General features: G+C 35.9%; 2 protein-coding genes across 6 annotated transcripts in view; one reads left to right on the forward strand and one right to left on the reverse strand.

Annotated features, from left to right (window-relative positions):
- LOC106076930 (fibrinolytic enzyme, isozyme C-like) overlaps positions 1 to 19794 on the forward strand; it is a 51965-nt gene that overhangs the window by 15880 nt on the left and 16291 nt on the right. The window lies entirely within an intron of this gene.
- LOC106063034 (fibrinolytic enzyme, isozyme C-like) lies at positions 403 to 9525 on the reverse strand. 5 transcript variants are annotated; one of them, XM_056036969.1, is made up of 6 exons: positions 9338 to 9523; positions 8666 to 8814; positions 5817 to 6035; positions 4091 to 4181; positions 1543 to 1650; positions 403 to 542 (listed from the first exon to the last, which is right to left on the reverse strand). In XM_056036969.1, exons 1-6 carry the CDS (start codon positions 9402 to 9404, stop codon positions 475 to 477), a joined length of 702 nt encoding a protein of 233 aa, XP_055892944.1. In that variant the 5' UTR covers positions 9405 to 9523; the 3' UTR covers positions 403 to 474. The 5 variants fall into 5 exon arrangements, with proteins under 5 accessions (XP_055892944.1, XP_055892942.1, XP_055892946.1 ...); XM_056036967.1 differs by having other exon boundaries at positions 3968 to 4181; positions 9338 to 9518; XM_056036971.1 differs by lacking the exon at positions 1543 to 1650 and having other exon boundaries at positions 9338 to 9525.

Genomic DNA, 19794 nt, shown 5'->3' on the forward strand with positions numbered 1-19794 from the left:
ATGATGGACTGCTTTAAATACAGTGCAAATCTGACCAAGTAAAAATATAATAACTGCACAAATACTGATGTTGCCAACTCTTAACGTATGACATATGTTAATGTAATCTAGTGGTGTTTAGTAGAACAGCATTAAAAAAAACGCTTAAAAAACAACAAAATTTATTATATTATGTGTAATGGTATTAATAAGTTTGAATCAGGCATGTCATTAAATTTGTAACAGATCTAAACTAACCACAATGAATCTGTTGTTAGTCTGATTTTTAAACAATTGATTTTGTAAAGCTTTAAGCTATAAGATTAAAGATGAAAAAAGGTTGAGTAAAAAAGTAATATAAAAATATTGAACAGAAAAACAGCAAAAAATAATTCCTTTAAAAACGTCAATGACTTTATATTATTTTTTTTATTTATTTATTATTACTTTATTGTTATTTAATGTCATCTCCATCTTCGAATCTACGACGATAATTTAAGAATTTGTCTCGATCCAGCTTCGGTAGCACTGTGACACATCTGTGTACACGACAGGACTATCAACTGTAACATTAAAAAGTAAAAAAAAAAGGATAATTACACACCTCCAGAAAAAAATGAAAAAAACACACAGGACTATTGTTGTGGGCTAATCTAATCTAACTTGGATTCTATCTCAATTATTACTTATCATTAGCCACAAATTACATTACTAATAAGAGATATACTTAATAACTAATTTCCCTTCTATTCAATGACACTCTATTTCTCAATGGGAAATCCGTCTAGCCTTCCTAAAGCCTCTCTATTTCTAACTACTATTCAACTACTATTCAAAGCAGACTACTTCTATACTAACGCCATGTTGGTCTCTTGTTCGCCTAAGTCTACTACGTCATTAGCCTGTCTTGCTACGTCACTACTTTTACCGTCGCTAAAAACAACACACAATATTATTTGTCGAACAAAACTAACCTACTCTCTAAACTATAACATAACACCATCCCACATTTACAGAAGCTAGAAAACTATCTTGTTGATGTCTAAGGGCTGAGCCGAAGGCTCTTCGAGCCCTAAGTTTGAAAAAAAACCTGCTTGGACGCCAAACAGTAAAAAAAAAAAAAACCTGTGTGAACACACAGTTCTGTTTGGGAGAGACCCTAGACAATGCCTATATAAAGCATTGCTGTTGACCGATGCATTTGGCCCCCAACGCGTGGGCTAGACAGGGCCGAAGGCCGAGAATACACTGGGATCTTCTGCCATTTTCCTTCAATGTACCAAGCTAACTGTGCGGGACCCGCCATTTATGTAACGGTCCCTTTGAGGAACAGCGCATGGATTAGTGACAGGTTTGTGGGGACTTTTTTACAACACCGCCCGTGCAATGAGTGGACTCTCGTCTACCCGTGGGCATCCCCACGGGAGTCTTGTGTTGCTACCCTTTTAGCCTAGCCACTTCCTCTAATGGCCGTTTCCACGCGGGCGCCACGATGAGGCAGGGCAACGTGCCCGCGAGAAAACTATCTTGCACATCAACTATAAACTTATAACATAAACTTACTAGGACAACCATTTCTACCAAACGAAGTGACTCCAACCAGCTGATCCAGCCTTGGGCCACAAAACAAAGGGCCGCCACTATCGCCATTACAGGGAATGCTGGGTTCACCTTGGGTGTGAAAAGAAAATGGCGATTATCGTAGTTATGCTACATACAATGTAGGCCTATGTTCCAATTCCTACGATAATAACAATAAGATATACGATTTTTATAATCATTTTACCCAGGATTACCTTTGCTCCTTGAAAATGAATTTTGAAGTAAAAAGTGCAAAGAAAGTTTGTGTTTTTATATAAAATTAATGCTGCCCCTCTACCCACAGAGGGTTAATTCAAAGAGATAACTCATCTGGATTTTTTTATGCTATGCAGGTAAAAATGAAAATTGTCAGACTTTGAGCACAAAATAGAAAATTTATACATTTGCAAGTGGAGGGGCGTGGCTTGGCGGTAAGGATTCAAATCGTGGTGAAGACAGGGATTTCGGGATTTTCAGGGCGCCCCTAAGTCCAATTTTTATCTGACTTTAGTTTGGGAATGTAAAGGCGGTGGGTCGTAGTGCTGGCCACATGACGCCCTGCTCGTTGACCGTTGGCCAAAGAAACAGATGATCTGAACATCATCACTGCCCTATAGATCGCAAGGTCTGAAAGGGGGACTTTACTCTTACTTTACAATACCTCTACAAGCAACCAAGAACCATAATCCAACTACCTTCCATAGAACATAGGCCTGTGCAAGTCGAAGGCGTTACCGAGGTGATAGTATTATTCGGCTTCTTAAGTATATCTCATAAGTTTTATATTTGGCAAGAGCTTTGTATTGTCTCCACAATCATATGGTATACAAGGATTCGGAGGTGCCTATAATTGTTTTGCTACACGCACCGAGGACACAGTACAATGTATGTTTGTAAATTGTTTTTCATGTCGAATGACGAAACTTGGCTCTAACTATATCATTTTTCTTTAACAAAATATGACAGTACCTCCTTTTCAATATATTGAGCGATTGTTTTTCTGTTTAAAATTATTGAATGTTAGAATTAAAAACATATTTTTGGCCCATCGCCATTTCCCCCCCCCCCCCCTCCATTTTCCCTAAGACAAATTCCTGGTTAAGCGAATTGATAGATCTAGTAAACCGAACGCGATAGTCCTATCAAAACCGATGTTGGATCTAGACCTAGATTAAGTCTGTAGCCAAATTTACATTTATTTATTTTTACTTTGAAACATTATAACGGTTAAACTAGACTTTTCCCAGTGTGTTTAACAAGCTAGTGATTCTTTTTTCAGCGATATGCACCAGCTGTTAAATTTCTTGGAAAATTGTTACATGCCAACTCAAGAATTAATAAAAAAAAAAATTTAACAGTTCTTCCGCTACCCCTTTCCAACTGGTCCAGACATGTGATAGTATGCTATCGTTTTGAGAAAACTAAATGTATGTCATTGATCTAAACAAAAACAATACTTTAACTCTTTCTCTCTTTAATTATTTACCACATTGTGGTGGAATCAACGCTGGTATCGTCAGTTAGGAGAGAAAGAGTTAATTATTTTCTAATCGCAGATTTATTATTCTTAGTCTAGGTCTAATAGAATTAGTCTACACGACTAATCGAAACTAACTAATTATTGGGCCTCCTTCAGTCGTAGAACGACTATGGCTCATCTCAAACACTTTTTCATGTGGCGGTGGAGTCCTATTTTGAAGAGACAAAATATATCGCAGGTTAAGGTGACTTTTTCGCTTGGGTGGTAGAGTAACCTAACATTTTTCGCATAGCACGCTTTTTTTCCCCCAGAACAGAGGCCCATGTTTTTTCGTTGTCCTAAGCATAGGGCTATGGTCATTATCTACTTGAAGAAGCAGAGAAGACCGGGAAAAGCTGGGAAACCATAAAAAAAAGCTAGCAAGCGACCGTGGAGAGTAGCGTGTTTTTGTCGAGGCCCTATGTTCCATGAGGAACTCAAAGGAGAGATGATGATGATGATGATGATGATGATGGTCAATATCAATGTTCATGGTTTTAAGGTCCGGTTTTATTATATCCACGTAATGGAGATCATCATCATCATCATCATCACCAAACTCCATTAGAGTGAGGGCTTGAGAGGCTCAAATCCTCTCTTGCAAAAGCCCTGGACAGAAACCCTGCTGTCTTGCGTAGTGCATAAATGTCGTCATACAGGTCGAGAATTTTGGGTTTCCCAGACCTGTCGAGACGGAGATCAGCAAGTCTGGGGCTGTCAAACAGGATATGAGGCACGGTTTCCTAATGGAGATGGGGGAGATTAGTTTTTCTTGAGCCAGACACGAGTTGCCCCTAGAGAATGACTTTCGGGATGCGACTGTCATTCGTCCGGCTTTTTGATTTAAAAAAAATAATTTCTTCCAATAACTTTCTCTCTCACAATTACCTTGTTTATCTAAGACACACACTAACTGTCTGTCGTTTATTCGATCGCTGTATAATTTCCAATTAGATATGCACTCTTCTTTTGAGAGTAAGGTTATCGATGTTTTCTGGAGCCTATTTTTACCTGAAATATCTGTATAGTTGCTTTTACCCCATCCACTTACGATGCAGAGTTTATCAAAAAAGTCTGAGCTATCAACCGCTAATTGTGCCACCTAAGAGAAAAACAAATGTTAATATAATTTTACCACCCATGGCTAAAAGAAGAAAATGCTAACAGAACCATTTTTTTTTTTGGTTACAATATTCTAATATAACATCCGTTATGTCCAGTAATTATACTTCAACAAAGATATAGCTAATGACTGGTTATGTCCAAAACGTCTAAAAAAACAAACAAACTGTTTTTAGGATATGTTACAAATATTCTACAAAGGGAAATAATCTTTAAGCAATCTATAAATAGAATTAAGTTAAAGGCGTAATTTTACAAGAACCATAATCATGAGATTTTAACAAGGTCTGCACGAAGGTAGTTATTTAATTTTTTTTTTTAAAGGGGGGCGGATCAAAAGACACACGATCTATTGTGTTTACATTGTACTAATAAAAAGGTTAAGATAATAGTGAGCAAACAGATGCTATCTTATTAGATTTGTCCAAGGCTTTTTTGATAAAGTTCACCACCTTAGTTTGCTTTAAAAAAATTAAAACATTTTGGCATTATAGGTCCATTGCATCAGTGGGTTTTGTGATAGGGGGAGAACAAACTGTAATAATAAATGGCTCTAAATCAACACCAACAGTAAACTCAGGTGTACCTTAAGGAACAGTCTTAGGACCACTACAAGTTTTAATTTACATACATGACTTACCAAATTTTATTAGTTTAGGAACAAAAGTCATATTATTTCTAGACGATTGCATAATATATAGAACAATAAAAAAAGAAAAACACAAGATTCAGAAATTTTACAAAGAGATATTAGATGAGTTACAGAAATGGGAATCAAATTGGAGCATGTCTTTCCACCCAGATAAATGTCAGTTATTAAGAGTAACAAAAACACTAAAACAATAAGTTCCATTAATCTTAATAGTAATAATAATAATAATATTTTTTTGTTTAAAAGGAAATTTGTCTTACAATTACACCAAAAAAAAACACAACATTATAACTATAAAGAAACGAAATGTACATTCACACCAGACCTATATATAATTTACATGTGAAAATTTTGTATCAGATTTTTCTATTTAATGATTTGATTACCAGAGGAATAAATGAGTGTTTGTGTCTGTTTATCTTTGCTATCGATGTCTTGTAGATATATATATATAAAAATGTGTGTGTGTGTGTGTGTGCTGTATTTTTTTGTTTATACATAGGGTTGGGGTTTACTGGGCGATAGAGTTAGGGAGTGGTAAAAAAATTGCAATCCCCACTCCGAAGTTCTGGATCCGCTAGTCGTGATACGTCACGGTAAAAAAATAAAATGGACAGTTCTGACGCATTGTAAACTGCTACAATCTAGAATCGTATTAACGATGTCTTAATAAAATATGTTATAGAAGAGCTTATTGAATTTACCTTGTTGCAGACACTAACTCTCAAAACCTTTATGAAATGCCCTACTTAAATGTTGGTTTGATGTCACGTTATTGTAAAACTCAGTTAATACATATTGTTGATACTTGATAAATACTCAATGATGTATGATTTCAATGGAAATACAACACATTTTCAGTCTTTTGAAAAAAAAAAAAAGACCTACTTCGCCTCATTGACATGCATCCAATAAGGAGAAAGTGTGCACAACAGTTTGAGAAACGCTGAATTAGAGACTGACCTTCACATTATTGTTAAGTATGGCTGGGTTGGCCAGTGTCAGAATGGCAAGGTCGTTTATTAAGATTGCTTTTGCATCAAAGTCTTCATGTATTTTGATTCTCTTGACGTAGATAATTTGCTCGTACTGAGTAGGTGGTCCAAATTTGTTTAGCATACCAACAGAAACTTTGACATTTATAGCTTTTACACCTTTCATGCAATGGGCAGCGGTAAGAACCTATGAACCAGAAGATGAAACAGGTTATTTTTCTAGTATTGAATTAGCGTTGTTTACTTACTTTGACGTAGATCTCCCAACCCCCCGCAACTTTCAGCACACAAGGCGAAAAGCTGTCTCCATTGGGGTCTGTCACTTGCAACGCCTGCAGCCTCTTCTCAACTAGTGTCCATTGAGATTTAGTCAAGCTTAAGTATTTGTTTTGAGATTTTGGCCTACTTTAATTTTTATTTTGACATTTTTTCCCCTCTTAAATATTTTGTTTTGAGATTTCGGCCCGCTTAAATATTTTTGATTAAGATTTTGCCTCTCTTCTCAAAAACGTCTTCCCGTCTCTGTTTTAAATTAACCTGTATACTACTCTCTAACTACGAAGTTCCAATTACTCTATCTTACTCTATCGGTGGGAAGCGTGGTCGAGAGGCCAAGTGCGCTTGAACTACCTAGAAGGGGGCTCGAGGTTCGACACCCGACACTCCTAGATATCCCCTCCCCCCCCCCCCCCCACTGGTCCACAAATGAGATTGGACCAAGTGCTCTGAGCATGCTATAAGCATGAAAGAAGCGCTATATAAAAGCTATAATAATAATAATAATAATCTTCTCGAAATGCACCAGAGACAAACAAACAAGTTTCATTATAAATAATGACCTTGACACGTACATCACTTGAAAGCAAGAACAAAGATCGAATATATAAAAGTTTCATTTGTGCTTAAACGTTCGTGAGAAAAATTAGATCCAATGGACCTCATTCACCAATCGTAAACAAACAACATTTAGTCACGTGATCTCATTGATAAAACAATGAGAAAAACTGTCACGTGACAACCATCATGAATTAAACATGAGATCGTAAATTATATAGAAGAGATAAAGCACCACGTGGCTAAATGTTGTTTGTTTACGATTGGTGAATGAGGTCCATTGACATAACAAACTCAACACCAGAATAATAGTTACAACATGTAGTGTCTCGCTTTATGAAAATAGAGTAGTATAGTGAAAGCGGGAGGAGGGCGGGAGGCCAGTCCGAAAATTTCCCCCAGGTCACCCCGCCCTTGGTATGGGTTGAGTCACCTTGTCGCGATCTAGCTCTACTGGAGCGACCGGATCTTTTTACAAGATTCCGAATCGTATACTCTCTTACTAGATCCATGAATGTGTTTTGCTGTACCACATGTCAGCTTATTTTTAGTGACGGCTTGTGATATACCACATCTGTCTATGGCATTTACAGTCTTTATAATTTTACTTCTATTCAATCTCGCTATGTCGTGAATAAGATTTGATATATGATCATATCATTCCCTACCCCTTTATATATCTACATATTTACCCCATTAGTCATAAATGATTTATATAACATTGCCCACTAGAGATATATGCAACTCTCTTCTTTTATGTTGGTTTTATTACCATATATTCTTGTTCACTTTTAAACATCTTTTTTTGGGTTATCTCCCTTATTTTGTTTTGTTTTATATAATATTGAAGTTAGAAGTTTAAACCTGTGGTTTACTTGTATGATCGTAACATCATGGCTTACAGCCTCAAGTATTACTTAATGCAGTTATTTCCCCTGTTTTACTTTGGTTAAATGTATTCATTGAACGGAATGAGCTCTTTGCCTCTCGTGCACAATCTGATTGATTGCATGGCATACGAGAGTTCCTACCTATTGCCATGAGGAAGTTTCTAAGTGCTTCTTTCTTTTCAGCCTGGTTGTTTATTGGTGGTGCAATATCACGCACACTAGACTTGCAGTCTTTTTACTACTAGATCTGCACTGTCTACACATGTTAGATCGTCAGCTTCGACTGGATCTGCAGCGCCACCAAACCTGAGCCTACAACGCCTGAACCCCCCCCCCCCTTCTGTCAGCGAGAAGGAATCTCAGTAGTGCCCACTACAAACGGCCCTAAAGCCTCTAAGTCTACAAGTCTCGATCTAGATATAGAATCTTGATATAGACTATAATATATCTAGACTAGAACTCGTGTTATTAATATAGATCTATGTATATCTGGCCTCTATTTATTGTAATTTAAATTGTCATCAAGTGTATAGCCTCATAAGGATGTGCAAAAACTGCGCGGTGTGAAAGTATTTTTTTAAACTTACAATTGAAACAAAGTTTGTATTAAAATTATTTTTAAAACCAACATTTGAATCAGTGTTCTATTCCATGAGTTAGTTAATAAATGGAAAATCTATTTTATAATGATCCATTGATACTTTTTTCAATCGTGACCTTAGATACACTTGTTTTTGTACCAAAGGGTGAATCTATGAATGAAGCTTGATTTATTAATGAAGAAGCTTTTGAACTTTTTAATAAGATGTACTTCCCATGAAGTTTTCATTTAAAAGTGGTGTAATTTTTTGAAAAATCTGATTGCATATATAATTTTAATAATTTTAAAAATTAGATGGCTCACTTTCGGAAAAGAAAAAAGTAGCCTTGAATCAGAATTTTTAATGATCTAAAATATCATGATGTCCAATTCTCATTTTCTCTTCTGAGATCTAAAAGGGACAGACGGACGGACGGACGGACAGACATACCACACAAAACTAATAGCGTCTTTTCCACTTTCGGGAGCCGCTAACAAGAGAAAAAAAATTACCTTATCAGGTTTAATCAGGACTCCTCCACATTCCAGGGTCCAATTGTTTTCCCGTCGATAAAATATCCCAACCTGGGAAGGGATGTCGTAAAGTTCGGCATTGGTGCCATAAATAATTCTCTTGATGAATCCACCGATTGAATGTCGTGCTGAAAGAATAATATACAAAAAAATTGTGTTGTCTAAAAGTTTAAGGGAAGATCTTTGTTTTCTAATTTGAGCTATTGAAAAATTTAAATTCTGCGTACAAACTCAGAGGCAGCCCTGTCGGGTCCAATAGCGTATCTAGGGTATATGAAGCCCAGTGCTACAGCTCCTCATGTGGCCTCACATTCCATAACAAAAAGGGAGATAAAGCAGCACAAAGAAGTTTTTTTTTTCCGAACTGATGTATGGTCATTTTGTTTTTTAAATATCGCTGCAGCAAAATAAAAATAATTTAACAAAAAAGATACTTGCTTGCAAATTCATAAATAATTTTATCAAAATCTATAGTTTTGTAATCTTCTTTTTTTTTTAAGTAACGTCTGTATTATATAAGATAAGATAAGACAAGTAAGCTTTCAAATTAAAATGATAGGTACTATTAGCTCTCTACAGTCGCTTTATTGAATTTGTAGAATAATCTTCAAACGTTTCATCCGAGTATGAAAAAAATAACAATGTACTTACCACGGCTGCTGGTCACATCGATGTCAGTAAGTAAGAGAAACAAACTAGTGGCAATTAACAAATTCATCACACGAATTTTTTTTTTTTTCTTTTTAATATCAATTCACTGGCCAGTTTTGATCTGCTGAAAACTAACAATCACGGACTTTTATTCTGGGCTTATTGCTCAGCGGTTCTCAACCTTTTCGCGACCCTATTTTGCAATGTCCCTCTATGTTTTTGTAAATGTAAAACAAAATCGGAATCATAATTTTAAATGTCTGCCGTTTAGTTTTCTACTTTAAAAACGAGGATAAGAAAACAAGAGTTGTAGAACTTTGCTTCATGACAACCATCCGACCTCAGTGAGATATAGTTGAACATGTGTGATGCATTAAACACATTACAACACTTTGAAAGCAGTTAATTATTTCTTTAAAAAACAAAACATTAAAAGCACCGACCTTTTATTTTGTTAATTCTTGTGGAAATAACTAATAATAGGTGATGAATTATGTAATGATTTTGGTGGCTCATTTGATACCAAAAGTTGAGCTCAAGATACTAAAAAATATTTTTTCAAGAGATTTTAAGCTTTTCCAGACGGTAAAGCGCTTGGCTTCCTAACCGGGGAGTCACGGGTTCGAATCCTGGGGAAGACAGAGACTTTTGGCGCTTCTGAGTCTACCCAGCTCTAATCGGTACCTGACATTAGTTGGGAAAATGTAAAGGCGGTTGCTCGTTGTGCTGGCCACATGACATCCACGTGAACCGTACGCCAGAAAAAAAGAGATGACCTTTACATCATCTGCCCTATAGATCACAAGGTCTAAATGTGTCACACTCTCGGTTGACATTACCTGTTAAATGTTCCCCTCGGGTTAAGACGTTAATAAGACATGTGAAACTCCTGATATAGGAACAGGAAGTAGAATGACTAAAATTGACTTTTAGTTCAGTCAAGTCAGTCAAATAGTATCCTTTGGATCAGGCAGTCAAGTAGTATCCTATGGTCCAGAGCAAATCAGTAGTATCTTTTGGTCTGGTACGGACAGTAGAGACTTAGAGAGTCGAATAGTAGCTTTGAGTTAAGTAGTATATTTTAGGCAGTTGAAGCCAGAGGTCTTTTTGAGACTTGTATTTCTAGTAGTTATTATTCTGTGTTATTCCGTATATGGAAGTTCATGTTACCCGCTGTGATGCGGACGTTATTTGTAATCTACTCTGAAGAATTTAACATATTGGATATATTTGATACCGCTGTTATGCGGATGTGATTGTTTCTTATGGACTTATGTAACTGACAAGGAGTTCAGTGCTGTTATTGTTATCAAATAAAGTTTATATTTTGTCTGCTGAAATGGATTTAAGTCAATCTGTGGTATCTATGTTTGTCACGTGTCAAGTGTGACTCCAGGAAGCACGAACCCCCAGCATTCCACGACATTGGCGACACATTAGTAGTGACCAGTCCCTTATGTGTAGTATTAAAAGACATGTAAGCAAACGTAACGGTTAAAACAAGGGAAACTTTACTTTTACAGTATCTGCTGTTATAGTCATTTCAAGAGATTGCCCCTCTCCCCCCCCCCCCCCAAAAAAAAAAAGAACTCGTGTTTAAATGCGCCATCATTTGAAATTACCTTTCCTGACTCAACTTTACATCTGAAACACTGGAAATCTCCTGAAATTGCAAATTATACACACAAAAAGTCCTGGAAATCTCCGGAAATTATTTAAAATCTTTTGGAAAACTCAAAAACATTTAATAAAATTGTCATTTTTTGGTGTCATTCAATATGGAAATCGCCAATCCTAAGCAAGAAATAAATAACAGTTTTGTAAAATACCCGTAATTGTGTAATCTGGTGAAAGAAGCTTCTCGCGCCTCAAACTAATGATGAATTACTTCAATTCAACAATTCTTGAAGATAGATTGAAACATTTGGTAATTCCTGCTATTAAGCATGATCTATGTAGGAAAAAGAATTATTATGATATACTTTTTTTTACTTCGCTACACGCAAAGTAATTCTGAAACAATGAATAAAATGCAAAGACTTCCACTTATTATCCGTATCCCTCCTACCCAAACTTGGCCCCGCAAAATCTGTTTTGCATATGGCTCGCAATGGTTATATCCGGCCCCGCTATTCAGTGACGGGTGAATACAGAGAATATTACTTGTTCTCCCTCACCTCTCTTTTTTTTTCGAGAGTTTCGTGTGGTAACTCCAGTCCGACTCGCAGAAATAAAAGAGTTATATTTCCATGATTTTTTCATGAAGGATTAGAGACTCGGCCTGCTATCCCGCATGGTTGGGCAACGAAGAGAATTATATACATATATATATAGAAAGATGATTCTGCAATGGCGTAACGTGGCGTTTCACCTAGCCCTTTGATGGACAGTATTTTAAACTGTTACAAATATGTATACAGTGAGAATTAAAATGATTAAAATGATTCCGATTTTCTCGTCCACTCTACATCATCTATCTTAGAATGACAATTATAACAAATAGGTAAACTAACCGTTAAAAATTCTACACAGTGGAAAGTTGTTCTTTTTAAACGAAACAAAACCCCACTATCTTTCCAATGGTGCTAGGCGACTACTGGAAAAATCTTTATTCAACCCACAAGGGGATCGTGACCTACAGGCTGAGAACCTCTGCTATAGTTTGAAACAACACATTGTTTATTTTTCTACTGACAGTCAGCTGTTGTTAGAAGCATTAGACTATCATAGTGATTATGTGCAACATTCAATTAGAATATAGTGATGGAGCTTGTAGTCTTGATTTGTAAGATATGTGTAATCATTTTAAATTCTATTTGACGTGTAATAGTCGGATGCGTTTTGATCTGACAGATTCAGTAATTGGACACTGATGGCTACTCGGCGACAATAAAAGGTTAAGCTACACATGTGTGTTTTGAAACGCTTGTCTCGCTTCTCTCTCTGTGAGTGCTCCTTACTGTGTTAAGTGGTAATACACTCTTGATTGTCTTTCAGTGATTACTTTTAGTCAGTTTACTTCCCTTGATTTTAAGCGTGGAAGGGTTTGTTACATCCCCTTGTTGACGTACAACGCTTACAGACTTAAGCCTTAAACAATGACTCCTTCTGAAATCTGGGAAATTATTAACTCTTTCTCTCCGTAATTATTTACCAGATTCTGGTGAAATCAACGCTGGTATCGTCAGTTAGGAGAGGTAGAGTTAAGAGGGATGACTGTGGGAAAAATCTTACTGCAGTGATGCCCAACCTCGTTGGGGGGGTAGATGATGTCTCTATGGCCGTGGTTTACGATGAAGTGAATTAGCCAGCACAACGACCAACTGCCTTAATTGCCTCAATCTATGTCAGGTCCCTATATCGTCTGCAAACAATATAAGTTTTGTTCCTGAACTAATGCAATTAGGTAGGTCATTGATTTTAAATTAGAAACAGTAGTGGGATAAAACTGTTCCTAGAGGTACACGTGATTCCTGAGTTTACTATTATGGTGTTAATTTGGAGTCATTTATTATTACAATTTGTTCTCTTCCAATCTGGAAATACTGAATCCACTGATGTAATGAACAACTAATGCCAAAGTATTAATTCATTATTTTTTAATGGGATTAGATGCAAGTGAGCAAATAGATGCATATTTATTAGACATTTCTAAGGTAGTGCAAGGTCACTACCAAAGCTTTCTTAGCCTTTCAAATGCGTGTGATATTAGATAGCCTCTAAAACATCAGAATTGTAATTCCATTTTGTATAAACTCATTGTAAAACAGCTTATCACTTTCAGGGTTAAAAAAGCACTACAATACTTTGGCATTAGTTGATTACATATATATATATCTTACAAATCGAGACTTGAAGCTCCATCACTACATTCTAATTAAATGTTGTACATCAGTGATGCCCAAAATCCGGCCCGCGACGTGGTTCCATCCGGCCCGCCGAAATGTCGGCACAAAGTATATAAAATCCGCTACCCCCCCCCCTCGTCCAAAGAAAAGGTTTAAAAATGTCTCTTTACCTACGTTAGGGCCATCAATTTTACTCCGATTGATTGGTACTATGACCAACATTTGTGCGTTTATGAGACTCTTAATGTAGAATTTATTGAAACAAAAATTTACTTTTTTGGCAGAACATGACAATAAGCCAATATTTTTGAGTTGTAAATAAAGTCTGGCTGTTTTATTTTTAAACGCAATTATAAAACAAATTTGACGCCATTTGAATAAAAAGATTGCTAATCTACGTCTAGAGATTGGTAGATTAATGTTAATATTTACCAAAAAGAGTCAAGAATATGAGTGGTTGGTAAAGCTAGCTACACTGTTGCTCAAATTTTTAGTAGAGAAATGAAGCCTTTTTCTGACGCATGAAAAAAAAAAGATACTAATATATCATTAGTGAATGTAAGTGATAGATCCACAGGTTTCTAATCAAATAGTTTCAGGTCAATTTCATTTCATTTTTCTACCTTTCCTTTATGTGGCCCGCGACACCAGTGTCAAATAAACTGTGTCAAGTGACTGTGTCAAGTGACTGTGTCAAGTGACTGTGTCAAATAAACTGTGCGCATTCCAGAACTGATGAGAAAAAATAATTGTCTTCATTTTAGAAAAAAAAAAGTTTTCCCATTCAGTCCTTGAGATCTATGGGGCCGATGATGTTAAGGTCATCTGTTAATTTTGGTCAACTTGGACAGCTTAAAAGTAAGTAGCTTGAAAGTAATCGATACAATGAGCTCTTCTTCGCGTGGAGATGTGTATGTTCATGTTTTAAAGTACGTTGTAAAGAGAACTGCCATCGAGAAAAAAATAATTTTGAAAACACTTTATTTCAAATTTTAATATATATGGTGGTACAACAGATCTTTTTTTTTTTTTTAATTTCATTACGCCTAACATCTCTGTTTGGTAATATAATAAGTACTAACAATAAATCTTCAATTTAAAAAAATAAATTATATCTTTCATATAGCGCTACTTTCAAACTTTTTGCATGCTTAGAGCGCTTTGGTCCAGTCTCATTTTTGAACCAGTGATGGGAGGGGTATATGGGAGAAGGTTTTCCTTGCTGAGTTTAAGCCTCTAACTCTGCTCTAGCTCAGTGACTGTGGTGTATTGTTTTGTTTGTTTGTTGTTGTTGTTTTTTTTTGGTAAAAAAATATGCTACATTTTTAGTGGACCCCGAAATAGGAAAAGAAGGCATTATTTTTTTGTGGAATGTCTGTCTGTCCTTCCGTCCGTCCCATTTAGATCTCGTAAACTAGAAAAGATAGTGAAAATCGACATTATAATATTTTTTTTATGAAACAACAGTCTGCATAAGTGATTAAAAAAAATAGATATTTATTTATCTAACCTGTTGCGCCGCATAGAAAACATTATAAAAAGGGCATCAAAAATCACACGCGCATCACTACCATATTTAAATCAACTTTTTGAAATAAAATGTCTAAGAAAAATCGTAAAAAAATTTTGGAAGACAACAGCAACTCACTCCATCATAACTACGTCAAGTCGTCATGAAGTGGGTGACTTCTGTCAATCAAGACAAGAACAGAGCGTTACCGATGCCTGTGTGTAGTCGCTGAATGAACTCTTTATGTTGTGTCTGTTGTATTTATGTGTATGTTTCTGTTGTGTTGTCCTTATATGAGAAAAGAGTCCTTGTAATCACAACAAATTTCCATAAGGATAAATAAAGCAGTCTAAGTCTTAGTCTTAGAGATACTTAGGCTGACATTTTTTCTTATATTACATTTGATTAAAGTTTACAAGTTTTAAAAGTTAAGCTAAAGCATTTTAAAAGCTGATTTTTTTAGCTGCTTCTGTGATAGATATTCATCTTGGCCATTTAAAACCGAGTAATTTTTGCCAATTATTTTTATCTTCGGGATAACTAGAAGTCGAGAGGCTAAGTGCGCTTGAACTTTGCTTGTCTTGGCTATTTACGAAGGGGGCTCGAGGTTCGACACCCGACTCGGGCAGAGTTGTGTTTACTGAGCCAACTCCTAGATACCCCCTCCCCCCCCCCCCCCCCCCACTGTTCCACAAATGAGATTGGACCAAAGCGCTCTGAGCATTGCCATAAGCATGAAAGTAGCGTTATATAAAAGCTAAAATAATCATCTAAGCCTATTTTAAATCTCTGCTAAATAAGATTCTCCAATTGGAAAGACTTAGTTGAGTTCCAGTAGGGGGCGTGGTGGCTGAGTAGTTAAGCGTTGGCTTCCTATTAAATGTGTAATAGATCTAGACAAGTGATGCCCAAAATACGGCCCGCGACGTGGTTCCATCCGGCCCGCCAGACCGTCGGCAGAAAATGTAGAAAATCCCTACCCTTCAAATGAAAAAAAGGTTGAAAAATGTATCTTTACTTACGTTAGGCCCTCACTTTTTCTTTGATTGATTAATTGGTACCATGACCTTTAATATTTCAACGTTTATGAAATTGGAAAGCCGAACAAATCACAAGTAGACTCTGAATGTAGAAGCTACCAGGAAAAGTGAAAGTATCTTTACTTTTTTGTGGAACATGGGAATAAGCCAACATATTGGATGTGTAAAGAAAGTTTTTATTTTTTTGTTCTTTTTTTAAAGATAAAACAATATATAAACGGCATTATAAAACACATATGACGCCATTCTTGCTTTGAGCTGTGAATAAAGATTGCTACACTTCGCCTAGAGATAGAGGATGAAGGGAATATTTACCAAAAAGAGACCAGAAAATGAGTCGGTGGTAAAGGGAGCTACAATGATATATATATTTTAAGTAGAGACGTGAAGTCGTTTTCCGATACGTAAAAAGAAAAATAAACTTCAAATATCCCATTAATTAATGTAAGTACTAGGGCCAATTGTTTCAGGTAATTTCATTTCGTTTTTGTACCTTTTCGGTCATGTGGCCCGCGACACGAGTGTCGTTAATGAAAATGGCCCGCAGGGCGAATTAGGTTGGACATCACTGATCTAGACTAAACAACAATAACTCCGTGTGCTTCAAATCATTTTCACCAATTGTTTTTATTTGGCGTTACTTAATGCGTTTAGCTTTCTCATTACGCTATGATCCTATCACTTATCTGGACCAGTTGGGAAAATGGGGAAGGGAGGAATGTCTAGCTGAATACATTTGACTGTAATTGGTTTTCAACAGCATTTAAGAAAAAAAAGGGGGGTTGTCATATATTCAAACTTTTGAACAGACAGATTGACAGATTGAGTTGATATAAACTTTGTAAAAACTAATAAAAATGAACCTAATTTCGAAACTAATACTGTAATGACTCTATATTAAGACGCGAAGAATTTGAAACTAATCCCTATTTCCTTCAGTTTCGTGAAGGTACATTAAAAACTTTAAACGGAAATAGCTAGAGAAAGATTTACGGAATAAAACTTATAAAATAAAAAGCAGAATCAAAAAATATTAATAACAATAAAAAACAGAAACAAACTTATAGTATATGTAATTGTATCAGTTATTTTGGATCTGTCATGTTATTAAATTTGAAATGAAATATAGTCAGTTACTCTTGGAATTAGACATAGAGTAGACCTGTACTCTGGTGATTATTTGTTTATACGTAAAATAAACTAAAGTACAAAATTTCAGTTTATTTTGAGATTGGGTTTGAGAGAAATAACGTGTACAAATTTTTTAACCAGACAGACAGACAGACGGTGTAAAAACGTGCCCGACTATCAAACGGCAACTAGATCTTCAAAAGAACACACATATATATTTCTATAACTCTATTACCACAATGTAATTAAACTTAATAGATTGTCATGAAGCTAGTCTTATCGACTTAAAAGCTTACTGTCAATGAAAGAGCAGACAAGGCGTTTTTCATTCAGTCTATGTGCTCAAAATAAAAGTCCGTGATTGAGTTCTCATCAGATCGAAGCTTGCCAGGGAATATTTACTACTAAATAGAAAGAAAAAAAAAACATCACAACGTTTTGAATGAATTTGTTAATAGCAACTAGTTTGGTTCTCTTACTTGGTGATATCAATGTGACCAGCGGTCGTGGTAAGTACATTTCTATTCCTACGCTGACAAAGTAGTTCGGATCTCTGGACACTTATAGAAAATATGATTTTGGAAGACCATCACTTGACTCATCATCACTTACTTCAGATGTCTTCTCTGACTGTAGTAAAAGGTATTTCCCTGGAGTCTCTTCAGCACAAGGCCATTTTCTCTCATTAAGAGACATTTTCACTTCTTTGACTGCTGTATCTTTGTGTGAATTATCTGCATAGTGATGCTTTTCTTCGACACGTTCATGGTCTCCTTTGTTTTCAGGGCCTAAATTAGGTTTTCTTCTTCTTCTTAAATGACCTATATTACTTCATGAGAGTAACACGGTACTAGTCAGCGCTATGAAAGTTTCTCCTTGAAATTGAGAGTAATCCCGCACGGAAAGTGTTAATACTCTGTTTGGAATACATCGAAGCAGGACGTTTTGGCGCCGCCGTTTTGGCGCCGCCGTTTTGACGCGAATGTAGTTTTGGCACTTCCATTTTGGCGCAAGGGACGTTTTTGGCGCGAAATACATTATGTCCGTTTATTGTATTATTTCTTTAAAAAGAATTATGCATATCTATGTTTTGCATGAGTGTTTGTGTTAAGGCATATTTTTCACATACAGAAGAAGAAATATTTGTGTCCGCTATTTTTGGTATTTAAGTTTGTTATTTAATTATTGTTAAATCTCTAACATTACACAACACCAGGCTGCCATCCATACTTCACAGTATGCATGCATGAAATAGTCAAAATTATTAAGTTATTAAGACTTTTTTCCGTGGGAGCGGGGGAGGGTAGAATATATATATTCTGTTTGTATCGGTATAAATTAGTCAAAAATTCTGTTTGTTATAAATTTTTAAACAAATTTTTAAGCGAAAAACATAAATAGCATCGTACATTATATGTGTTATTTGAGTAATTATTTCATATCTGCTCCTAAGACCTTTTTTATGTAAGCTATGACAAGTCCATTAAACAATGTGAATTTTCATTTACTACACGTAAATGTGTGTTTGTGTTTCACATCATTTTCCCTAATAAACATTTTGGCTTGTGTATGTGTGTTTATTAAGAGGCACACTTTTATTTTAAAAAAAATAAAAATGTAACGATGATAGACAAAAAATTGATGCAATTATTTGTTTACATTAACATTGGAGTGAACTGTGCCCAGAAGAGAGGGGGCGGGATAGGTTTCACAGGTAATGACCAGTCCCAAGTAGATGATCGCCAGACGCATGACGCCAACGACCAGTGCTCGGTGCTGGTCATATCTTCATTTGTTTAACTCTACCTGCGTCAATGCGACATGTGTCACCCGAATCACCCCTACCCAATTTCTCAAAATATATCTTGTCAAAGTATCTTAGTGCCGTGAATTTGTTTCTATCTATTGTCGCCCCTAGTGTTTGTTTACATTTGTGGATTCACGTAGAGTTCGTACTGACCACATTCCGTGTCTTGATCTTTACTATGTGTGGAGTTATTGTCGGTCATTCAGCGTAATAGAGCTTTAGATGTTAACATGGTTTTTGTTATATTACAGTGTGACACTTAGCTAGTTCGTATATTACACTAATGTCAAATAAAAAAATGTCTTTTGGAGAGAAATCCAAAAATGTCATCCAGTGCGATTAGCAAAACTCATATAAAGGGGAGTGGTTAGCATGTCATAACTATTCAGGAATCTGACTTATTATATGCATATATTCATGAAATAAGCAAAACCTTTATAATTAAAAAAAAACAACAATTCGCTGAACGGTGTTAGAATTCATACTATACATACAATATTATGGTAGAGTGAAATAAACATTGTTATAAAAGCTACGTGCTTATTAAATTATCGTCAAATTATATCTCGCGCCAAAACGTCTCGCGCCAAAACGGCGGCGCCAAAACGTCTCGCGCCAAAACGGCGGCGCCTAAACGTCACGAACCGGGAATACATGCATCAGGAGCACTAACTTATATAACAACGTGAAAATCAAGATTACATGACAGTGACGTAATATTTTTTTTTTTTAAAGAAATTTCGGACACTCATTAGGGGGCCCCCTCAAGTGGTGGCCCTGGGGATCTTCAAAATCTCCCCCTCCTCCCTCCACCTTAGCTACGCCACTGCGTGAGGGCCAGGAGTTATACTAGTCGCCATGGTCTATTTAAGACACTTGCCATTAGGAAGTATTTTATATGTAGTGGAGTGCTTACATCGATTACCACATAACATGACAACATATTCCATACATTGTTTCTCTTTTAAGATAAAAGTGAACATTTTTTTTGTGTAAAAAAAACTAATTTACAAGACAGAACTTAGATAACTTACCAACACATTTGTAAAAATAAAAAAAGGTTATCACTTTTTTCTATAAATCGTTTACATAAACGTGTTTTAAAATATGGAATAATCGCC

The sequence above is a fragment of the Biomphalaria glabrata genome, chromosome 7 (assembly GCF_947242115.1).
Source record: "Biomphalaria glabrata chromosome 7, xgBioGlab47.1, whole genome shotgun sequence".
NCBI lineage: Eukaryota > Metazoa > Mollusca > Gastropoda > Planorbidae > Biomphalaria > Biomphalaria glabrata.